This window comes from Quercus suber, unplaced genomic scaffold (assembly GCF_002906115.3).
Source record: "Quercus suber isolate HL8 unplaced genomic scaffold, Cork oak 2.0 scaffold_869, whole genome shotgun sequence".
Lineage (NCBI taxonomy): Eukaryota > Viridiplantae > Streptophyta > Magnoliopsida > Fagales > Fagaceae > Quercus > Quercus suber.
Window position 1 is genome coordinate 130,145 of NW_027070299.1, and position 11,753 is coordinate 141,897.

General features: G+C 32.8%; 1 protein-coding gene across 1 annotated transcript; it reads right to left on the reverse strand.

The window, feature by feature from the left end:
• Window positions 1–6,468: 6,468 nt before the first annotated feature.
• LOC112009248 ((+)-neomenthol dehydrogenase-like) lies at window positions 6,469–10,388 on the reverse strand. Its single transcript, XM_065767955.1, has 4 exons — window positions 10,140–10,388; window positions 8,827–8,844; window positions 7,731–7,913; window positions 6,469–6,962 (listed from the first exon to the last, which is right to left on the reverse strand). The coding sequence occupies exons 1-4, from the start codon at window positions 10,386–10,388 to the stop codon at window positions 6,582–6,584; spliced, it is 831 nt and encodes a 276-aa protein (XP_065624027.1). The 3' UTR covers window positions 6,469–6,581.
• Window positions 10,389–11,753: the final 1,365 nt, after the last annotated feature.

The window sequence follows — 11,753 nt, forward strand, 5'->3', positions numbered from 1 at the left end:
TCACTTTTACTGTTCATGACACTGTTCACTCCGAATTTTGCCTATTTAAGGGGGGCTGTCCCTTAAGTTAGAATCAGAAGTTTTTTGTTAGAATTCTTTCTAGAGAGAGTTTTCTTTCCTAGAAGCCTTCTTGGAGAGAGTTCTTTGTTATCTACCTTGTTCACTACAACTACTACCTTGTTCCTACAAACCTTGTAACTAGGACTAGTTCAAGCTTTGTAACTGTTGATCTGTTCTGAGATCTTGTATTCACTACTACTACTGTAAGTGTTTAACTCTACTTTCAATAAAGAAGTATTTTCAGTTAACTTTATGTTCATTATATTACTTGTTGCTACCGCCACCTTGGACGGATTACCGCCATACCAGACGGTTCTAAATTGCTTTTATTTACTTTGAATTATTTTGTTATATACTGCTTGGCTGGTTCTACCACCTTATTATTGCTTTCATCTATTTTGCTAACACTACTTTCACCATATATAGTACTGCGCTTCCGTCTCCAATTATCAATTTTTGACTGCAACAATTTATTGGAAAGTTGTTCAGCAATTTTTTTGTATTTAACTTCTTGTTGAAGGAAGTTAAGATGTTTGATTTTAGCATAAAACAGATTGGAAGCATTATCAGTATTAATCTCAGATTTTGAAACAAATTTGAATTTTACTTTTTGACCAAAAGGGTCAGTAGTAATGCCATCATGTTCAACAAGAAAAGGATACAAAGCATTTATAAAAAGCAAACCAAGAATCACTTTATCAGTCATATTTTTGACTAAAACAGAGGGAATCTTGAAACATATATTATCATGGCAAACATAAGCATTGTTTAATTCATATTTAATCTTCATATGAGAACCATTAGCAGAAACCAATTTCTCAGTTAATTTTTCAAAATATTTTGAAGGAATCAATCCTTCTTGGATACAGTTTATGTCCGCACCAGAATCAATCATAGCAATAACAAAGAAATGATAATTATGAGAAACAACAACTCTCACTTTTGTAAACCATTTCGGAGGAAGTGTTTTATTAACAAGAGCAAGTTGAGAATTATCAATATTACCTTTATCAGAAAGAAGAGTCTGTTGACAGGATTCATCCCGCACTAATAAGGGCTATAATTGTAAATTTAGTAAACCCTAAATCACTAATATTTAAAGTGAAGCACAAGACATGAGATAAAACATTTTTTATTCTAAACCTACTGCTATTGCCGCTGACCCTTCTCCCTTCTCTATAGCCTTTACACGTTTTTCAATTTTAAGCCAAACTCCACTCCAAGTCTCCAAGTCCAAGAGGTTGCTTTTTTACTTTTTAGGTTCATCTCATTCCTTTTGTAATTTGTTTTAGTCTTTCTTAAATCTGTTCTCCATAGCCCTGTCAAGTTCTTTTTCAGTTTGAGTTTTGGTTCTTTTTTTCTATTTAAAATTAGTATTTTTGTTTGTAGCTATTAAAGAAGTACGGTTGAAAGGAAAAAAAAAAAAAAAAGTTGGTCACTTACTTAGTGCTTCCTGTAGGCAGTAGGTATGTTTTGGATAGTTCATCTCATTCCTTTTATTCCTCTTTTCCCTTCTCTATAGCCCTGTCAGGTTCTTTTTCAGTTTGAGTTTTGGTTCTTTTTTTCTATTTAAAATTAGTATTTTTGTTCGTAGCTATTAAAGAAGCACGGTTAAAAGGGAAAAAAAAAAGGCTGGTCACTTACTTAGTGCTTCCTGTAGGCAGTAGGTATGTTTCTTATCATGTTTCCAAATGTTTCAATTTTTTTTTTTTCACATTTTTTCATGTTTTTCAATCAAATGACTATAATATATTTGTCTTTTAGTGTTGTTGATATATTTAGCCCCACAGTTGGATTTGATTGTGTACATTAGGTTAAATTTGTATGTTTATATCCAACTTATTTTTTTCTTTACTAATTACTATGTGATAGAGGCACAGTTTTTGAAAATTATTTAATTAATAATCTTAAAGACTTTATCTTTGTTAATGTGATTAAATACTTATATCTATATCGTTCTATCCACATAATTTTTCCTTGAAATGTGTGAAAGCATCAAACACAATTTAATTTACTTGAATTTTTTCATAAGTGATATAAGTTTATCTTTTACATTGTTCTACATTGTTTGCGTTGGAGACTTTTGGCTTAGGTTTTGGTGTATGTATATTACTTTTTTATGATTGCTAAGTTAATAAATTATCATAAACAATTTTTTTAGGAATGACTTCAAGTGAAAACAATGGTAGCTCCAATCCATCTGTCACACCCATTGGCAGCCATCAATATCCAATGATGGTAGATGAAGACAATACAACCACCTGTTCAACTCCGTTGGATAGGCCGGAAGATGCCCAAGCCCAACCTAACAATGAGATAATTGAGGAACGAGGGAGGTTGAAATCAGTTGTGTGGAATCATTTTAAGAAAAGGAAAGTTGATGGGAAAGACAAAGCTGAGTGCAACTATTGTACAAGATTGCTTGTAGGGGGGTCTAAAAATGGCACTAGACATTTGCATGACCACTTAAAAATATGTCCTAGGAAAAAGTTTAAGGACATTAGGGATATGAAACAAAATATTTTGGTGAGGGATCAACATAATGTGGATTCAATGGCAAGTGTGAATGCTTATCATTTTGATCAAGATGAATCAAGAAAAGAACTTGCTCGTATGATCATCTTGCATGAGTATCCCCTTTCTATAGTTAATCACATTGGCTTTAGAAGATATTCAAATTCTCTTCAACCATTGTTCAAGATGGTTTGTAGGAACACAATCAAGAAGGACATTATGGGTATCTATGATCATGAAAGGGAGAAATCAATGCATGAAATAGAAAAGAATCGTAGTAGAATTGCTATTACCACTGATATGTGGACTTCACAAAACAAAAAGCGAGGGTTTATGGTTGTAACGGCACACTTCATTGATGATTTGTGGAGATTACAAAGCCGAGTTATGAGGTACATTTTTTAAAGATATATTCATTTTTTTTATTTAAATTCTTTTCAAATATTGTATGAACTTATTTCACTGTTAGTTATAATAATTTAAATTTCTTATTTTAGGTTTATTTATGTGCCATCTCCACATACAAAAGAAGTGTTTTCTGATGTCCTTTTACAAACCTTGTTGGAATGGAACATTGATAGGAAGTTATCTACTATGACAGTGGACAATTGCAGTACCAATGATGCAGTTATAAATATTATACTAGACAAGCTTCAATGTAGTACACTTGTTATGCGTGGATCAATGTTGCATATGCGTTGTGCAGCAAATGTTCTTAATTTGATTGTTCAGGATGGTTTGAATGTTATTGGATCATGCATTGAGAAGGTTCGTGAGAGTGTGGGATTTTGGACTGGCTCAACAAAAAGAAGGCAACGGTTTACAGATACAGCTCAGACAATTAAATGTTGAATGTACCAAAGAACTAGCCCTTGATTGTAAGACTCGCTGGAACTCTACCTATCTTATGCTTTCTACTGCTATAGAGTATCGAGATGTATTTTTTCGATTGAGCCAAAGGTAGTCATCTTATAAGTGCATTCCAAAAGAGGAAGAATGGGAGATGGCAAGTACTATATGTGAGAGACTGGCATTGTTTTACAAGGTTACAGAGCTATTCTCAGGTACCTCATATCCTACAGCTAATCTTTTTTTTCCTAAGGTGTGTGAAATAAAAATAGCTTTGAACTTGGTTCACAAGCCCAAGATAGATTAGGAGCTATGGCATTAAAATGTTNAAATGATTCGTGACTATACTTCTAGGAGAATGGGTAGGGAAGGTACTCGTGGCACTTGTGTAAGTGAGGATCCACAAGTTGATGACTCCCTTATGGACTTTGAAAGATATCTTAGTCAGAAAAAAAAGGGTGGGAATATTAAATTGGAGTTGGAGCATTACCTTGAGGATGATCTAATGCCAAGAACTTTGGAGTTTGATATTTTGGCATGGTGGAAATCTAATGGGCCTAAGTATCCTACTTTGCAACGTATTGCAAGGGATATCCTAGCCATTCCAGTGTCAACTGTTGCTTCGGAGTCAGCATTTAGCACAAGTGGTAGGCTGCTAAGTCCACATCATAGTAAACTTCATGCAAAGACTATGGAGGCATTGATGTGTGCTCAAAATTGGTTATGGGCTGAAATCAAAGGTAATCAAATTTACTAGTTAATCTATTTAATGATTTATGTTGTTGCATTCTTCATTGTATTTTTCAATTGTTTGATTGAATTTGTTTTACTTTTTTAGGCCTTTCATCTATTGTAGATGGAATTGAAGCTAATACATTCCAAAACATCCTTGATGATTCTGATGATGAAGAAGAAAGTTGTGTCACTACATTGGGAGAAAGCGAAAATCATTCTTAAAGAACTAGTCAATTTTTATTTTGTTATGAGACAGTGTTTATTTTGTTAAAGAACTAGTCAATTATCCTTGGTGATTTTGTTCATGCAAAGACAATGTTTATTTTGTTATAAGAAATTTTGAATTATGTTGTTACGTATTAGACTATTTAAGTACTTGGTTTATTTAAATGCTAGGATTTTAAAACATTTTGTTTTGTTGTGATTTATATTATTGTAGCAAAAAATTTATTTATATATATAAAATTGTATTAGGGGTGGGACGGGGCGGTTCCCCGCGGAGCCCCAAGGGGCGGGGATGGGGCAAGGTAGTATGCCTCGCACCCCGGGGCAGGGCGGGGATGGGGAAGGGCAACAACCATGCGGGGCGGGGACGAAGATCCCATCCTCCAGCCCCGCCCCGCCCCATTGCCATCCCTAGTTGTTTCATCTAATCCTAACCCATATGAGTTGGCTACAACCAAGGAAGGGAGGCTTGCATTTTATATTGAGTGATAACAACAATTACAATTTTGATGTTAAGGTCAAACGTTGTGAATTTGTGGGCTTTGTAAATGATATGATTGATTATGGATATTTGGGATATGTATTTTGTTTTAGAATTAAGGAGAAAGAGAAAGACACATTTTATATCAACTTTTATTCTATAATATTCCTCCAAAGTTGTTTTTTTAATTTTATTTCTCATTATTTCAATTGAATAATTATAATGGATATGTGTGTGCAATTTATAATTGTTACTTTTTATGACTAACGCATTACTAATAAAATTCTTTAACAATTATGCTATAATATAAATACAACATTCTCCAAAACCATTTTACATAAAACATTACAACATTATCCGTGCCTCGTGCGGATAACTTACTAGTTTGTAAAAAAGTTTATTGCTCTAACATTTTTCCTCCTTTTAAAGCCCATAAAAAAATCTATAGATCTAAAATCAATACACACACACACACACACACTCAAGCCCAAAAAAATTAGTCCAATAACAAAAATTACCAATAGTAAAGCTAAAAAATTAAGTTCAATCAACTAATTTTACCAAAAACAAACAACTCAACCTTTTACAAATTTTAAATGAAGCATTTTTGTTCTTATCCAATAGCAAATGCACACATCACCCAAAAAAAAAAAATACTTAGTGGCTATGCAACAATAGAGCGAAGGCCAGAGTCGCCACTTAAAGCCAGTCGCAGAGCCACTCCCCTTAACTCTTAGTCTTGGCTCCATCCCTACAGTAAAACCACCACCACCACCAAACCCATATACACCACCCACAGCCACACCCACTACCTATATTAACCACCATCTATAACCCAAATCCCAGGCCTACAACCTGTCTTCACCACCATCAACCTCAAATTCACCACCCCTACAATCATACAAATTCAAACCCACAACCACAACAACATCCATCGACAGCCACCCATATGCAAATGGATTCAAAACCCATACTAACATCCAAATCCACCACCCACAATCAGTTTTTACCACCACCACCACCAACCCCAAATCCACCACCAAAATCAACAGAGAGAGAGAGAGAGATTGATCTTACCTAGGAACTTGCTTAGGAATGAGAGAGAAAAATTAGTACAAAGGAGAAAGTGAGAGAAATTGATGCAGAGGAAAGAGAGAAAGTTTGGCTAAGTATGTGACTTGTGAGGGACAACACTAAGAAGAAGACAAAATGAAAAGGAGATATATGAAGTATGTGGTCTTTATTAAAAATTTGTTGGTGTAGGGCCTCACCTACTCTGGGTTTTTACAAGAATGTCACTGTATCTATTTTCACTATAAATGAAAACGGTCAAAAGTTGTATCCTTGTATTCAAATCCACTTTTTTAGGAAATTGAAAATGAATATTGAAGACAAATACAAAGTCAAACCAATTTTTTAATAGTGGGTCACAAAAAAAATAAATAATAATACAGAATACACCACTTTTTTCATGAAACCGAACGACCTCTAATTTTTCACACCACAGAAAAAGTTACAAGCTTATTACATCACATATTCTGACATAACCAAACCCCCCCCACCCCCCCCCCCCCTCCCCCCCCAAAAAAAAACCCAAATCGGTGATTTTAACTTCAACAAGAAATTCATAATCTTACATATAAATTACGGGAAAGTGCACTGAAAACCTCAGATCACAAGTTGTGTGTTTTCTTATTCATCTATATAAATGGACTATCTAGGATAAGAATGGTGACACTTCTTGCTGAACAAAGAAAAGACCAGAAGGACCACCTTTGGGCAGCAGCGCTAACCTCACAGGATGTGCAGCACCTTCCTCAACGGGTACCTTGCTGGTGTTCCAGTTTATGTCGGTTTTAACCAAGCCAGGACAGACACAATTGATGCAGAAACTTGGATACCTATTGGCTAGAATTTTAGTGTAGGCATTCAGGGCTGCTTTGGAGAGTACATAAGCAGATGAATGACCCCATCCTTTAGTTTCCAAGGAACCCTCTTTGAAGTCTTTTAGAAACTCACTCAACACCTCTTCCACATTCTCTTCTGTAAGGTTCTTTGGATCAGTAAATACTCCTCTCGCCAATTCGTTAGGTATGTCCTGAATTAATAGGACAAGCAAAACTAAGATCAACCACTATTCTATGAATATAATTCAAAATTAAATTCTTAAACATATAGTAGGTTTGTGTGAGATAATGATGAAAATATTGAACAATTCAATCAAATTCATTAATATGGTAAAAATTGATACTAGTGGATTAGCCTTGAAATCTACTATTATCAAACTCAATAAAGTTTCTTGACAAGGTCATGTGTAGTGATCATGTACAATATATTGTATGTCCGCAAATGTATGAAAAAATTTGTATGTGAGTTATAAAAATTTTGTTCTTCTAAAATCAAATCCTAGATCTACCAATGGGTGTTAAGAGCATCTCCAACAGAGTATGCATGGCCAAAATATAGAGAATATATTCCACTGTTCATGCTCTATATACTGCTGTTCATGCTCTAACAGCTTCTCTATATCCAGAAATTTTTTTTGCTAATGAACAGTAGCCCATCAAGTCTAATGGGCTACTGTTCAATCTTCAAATCATTTTTTTCTATTATAATAATTTGGTGTTGAATAAAAAAATGTTGAAAGATGTGTAGTTGTTAAAAAAATAATAAATAATAAATGAAGAAATAATATTTAAATTAGATAGAAAATAAAATAGAAAATCTGTTAGAAAGTGTATTTAAAAAAGTAGGTAGATAAAGGTAAAAGTCACTGTTTATTCTTCAAACAGTACAAAAATTTGATAAATCTGCTGGAGATACTCTAATAATTTATTTTTGATGGAGGTTTGTGTTGCTAACATACCACCACAAATTTCGAGGCGGAGGAAGCCACATTAACAATTCTTGGCGAGTCAGATAATTGAAGGAGGGGAATAAGAGCCTCTGTTGTCCTTATAGCACCATCGTAGTTTGTTTCTACACATTCTTTTACTGACTCATATGTTTGAGTAGATTTTTTAGGCACTGTTGATGGCCTTTCCTGCACCTGAAAAGAGATATTGTGATTCTAAAAAGATAAGCAGCCAAGGAAGCTATACTCAACATTTTTACCCCCCTGATTCAACAGTATTTAACATTTGATTCGCAATGAGAAATTTCAAAAGTAAAATCAAGGTATAAGATAAACTACAAGAGTACTTCACAGCTTGATTTGAAATAATTTGAGGTACACGCTCAACACAATTCAGTGGAACTTTTTCTTTATATACAAAAATAAAAATAAAATTAAGTGAAATTTTGTTAATATTTAAATATTAATTAAACAAATTCATTCAACTTGTTATATTTTTTTTTTTTAATTTATTTCTTTGCTCCTTTTGAGATACAATATTACTAATAAAATTTTGATAACGTATATTTTTTTTATTTAATGATATCATTAATTCATTTATTGTCATGACATGATTGATTTTATTTAGGATTTTATCATTAATTTTTAGTTTTAAAATTTTTCATTATGTAGAAGTAATTGTAACATGTAGTCTAACATGCATTTGGAATGAATAATATATATATTGCTTTTTTGTATAAAGTATCGTGTCAATTGGACTATTGTCGTTGTATATTTCTTTATAGACGTTCTGACACATTTTTGGTAATATGTTAGTGAATTAATGTACAACCTTTATAATTAAATTGTTTACTTTGATTTGACGAATGGGAATGATATTTTTAAAGGAACTTTTTTTTTTTTTTTTTTTTATTTTTTTTTTTTAATGAAAAAAGAGAACTCTTTTTTAAATGAATAATCTCCGGAAAAACAATTATACATGTACTTTTAATTAACTTGTGATCTTTCACTAACCTTATAGTAGGTCTGGGGTGTGAGTCATGTGACACTTGCCACAACATTTGCGTTGATTGAACGATCATGATAATCTACTGTGGCTCTATCCAACAATCCCTGCATTGTTCACCTACACCGATTTCCTACAATTTCAGCATTCGTCCTATATTTACATCGACTAAAATTAGAGAGACAACAGGAAAAGAAATCAGATTTTCAAGTTATTTGGAGAATTTCTATCTTTTGATAACTATTCAAGATTCAATACAATTTTTTTTTTTTTCTCTTTTAGTCAAATGTTAGAAGTGAATGTTACAATTGTCATCTATCAAATTACTTTAGTTCCATCAGTAGTCATAGCGGTGTCCAAGAAATTCTTTGACCCAACCTACTCGAGAGATCTAATTGGACTGAAATAGTACTCAATCAGACCCAGTGGCTGTGGCGGTTAATGATGGGTCTTCGCCTTCAAAATTGACTTCGGTAGATCAAGTCACAGGTTTTCTCCTCCAAAACTTAAGCAACCCAATCTGATCAACGACCCAAGTAGAATCTAGAGAGATTTCCACCAAATTTGATGAGACCTTAATTACTTGATTTTCGTTGTTTTCCACTATTATCTTACCAAATCTTCACCATTTTAGGAATCTCCAGTTTTGTTTGAATCAAACTTCCACCCAATGATTATTCAATCCATCCAAATCCAATCTCTTTACCGGTTAAGGGTGGGTTTGATTCTTCTCCACCCAATCTAATCAAGTCAAGTGTGGGTTGGGCACAAACCCAACCTAGACTGACTCATGAACACCCATAAGACACCCCTAAGTAGTTATATATGTCAGGAGTTTTGTAACTTATCTGACACCTCATGTTGTTTTCAAAAATAACGTATAGAATTCAAGTCCCTAATTTTTATTGTAACTATCAAATTATCACAAATAAAAAATAAAGTTAGTAGACAATCAATTGGTTACTTGTTGAAGTCAGATTATCCGCATATATAACACATATATCATGTCTTTTGTGAGCATGAGACTCAAGATATGAAAAATATTTTCATGGATTTAAAAACATAATATTTCAAAGGAATTTTTCATACAGATGTACCTATTCTACCTTATCGATCTTGGGTGGCTTTTCAAATTAAAGTATGATAATAAGCATATAGAATTGGTTTTTTTTTTTAAGAACTTTATTGTAAAAATTAATGTTCCAGCAACTAATTAAAAAATTCAGTGTTTATTATTACACAACTTAATTTTACATATCCAATATTGTAAATCGAAAAGTTTTTTGTAAGTAAATGGCATAGACACAAAGGGATGGCTGGATTATTATTTGCCTTAAAAACATCGAATCAGTGTGAATATATATATATATATATAGAGAGAGAGAGAGAGAGAGAGAGAGAGAGAGAATTCCCACCAAGATATCAAGTCTCCCAAACTGGGTTTTGATGAAATCTGCCAGAGAAGCAATAGAGCCAGGGTTAGCCACATCAAGTTGATGAAAGATGACAAGGTCAGAGAGACCAGAATCTTTTAGTTTTTGAACTGCTTCAAGACCCTTCTTCTCATCTCTTGCTGTTAGCACCACCTTAACACCTTTCGAAGCTAATTGCCTAACTGTTTCCAATCCAATTCCCTTATTGGACCCTGTACGTAACAACGGCATACATGACAAAATGAATTATCGTCAAAATAATTCAAAAAAAAAAAAAAACCCTAGAGAGAGATGAATTTACGTGCATATATGTCATATAAGTGGCTGGAGGATGTGACTGAAAAGGGTGATATAAAAAGTGAATACACAACAAAAAGACTAAAAATAGCACCTCGCTGCGGCTTCTGCCATTGACGTTGAGAAGTAAGAAAAATGGAACCTCAACTCGTTGGGCTCTGAATTTTCCTACAATTAGTGTTGCTGGGTTTTGATTTTTGAGTTTGGTTTTATTCTATTTTAATGTCAGTCAGATTTAAGATTTTTCAAAACTAACCAATTTTGTCCCTAATCATTGTGAAAAATAGGAGAAAAATAAGTAACAGTTTATGGACTAAGTTTATTAGTTTTGAAAATTTTTAGACTTAACTATCATTAACTCAAATCTCAGGAGTGTTAACTATATTTACCCTTTTTGTAATAGCTTTCATGGGACAAATGATTGGTATTAATAATGAATTCATGTCAGCTAATCTAATTTTGCCCAAAAACAACAACCTTGTTCGCAATTTTTTATATATATGTATGTGTGTACGTAGACCCCAGCATGGTGGATATATCATAGGAACTTAGTACTTTTAGTTGACCATACTGAGAAATATAAGAATATGTCATGAGGCAAGTTGAAATCATTAGGCTTTTTTTCTTTTTCTTTTTCTTTTTTTTTCTTTTTTTCTTTTTTTTTTTGTTTTGTCTAGTGTATGTGCGATTAGGAATTAAGGAAATTGGATATTAAAAAAAAAAAACAGAAAAATTAAATAATAGATACTAGTGAGTCTTGATAAACTAAAAAAAACATTACAAGTTGGAACGTAGTCTTGAGAGAAAAATCAAAGTGTATTGAAAAGTTTTTTTTTTTTTTTGGGTAAGTTTGTTTTGAAGATATGAATTAGTCAGAAAGTGTCCTATTTTATAGGCATTTTACGTAGAGCTGGAAATATATTTTTACCTGATTGTCTTTAAGTTTTGTCCCTATTAAACATAGGGTCTAAAAGTATTTCTGAACCAAATAAAAGTTCAGTCTAAAAAGGTAAATCTTGTTATAGATAGTATAAATAAATATAAGTAATGTATATAACTCTTATCAACAACAACAAAAAAAGTAATGTATATAACTAACTAATGTTGTCCAATTTTCAATGCTCTCATAAATAATCATATTGTTGAAAAAGTGTTTAGTTCTTGTGTTCTTGATTGATTTACTCGTCTAGAAAAGTGTTTAATTCTGTATAATTCTTTCATTTATTGTAGACTCTTCACTCTAGGCACGTTAAATACTTAGTATTCCCTGTGAACTAATTCATTAATTTTGTTTTACTT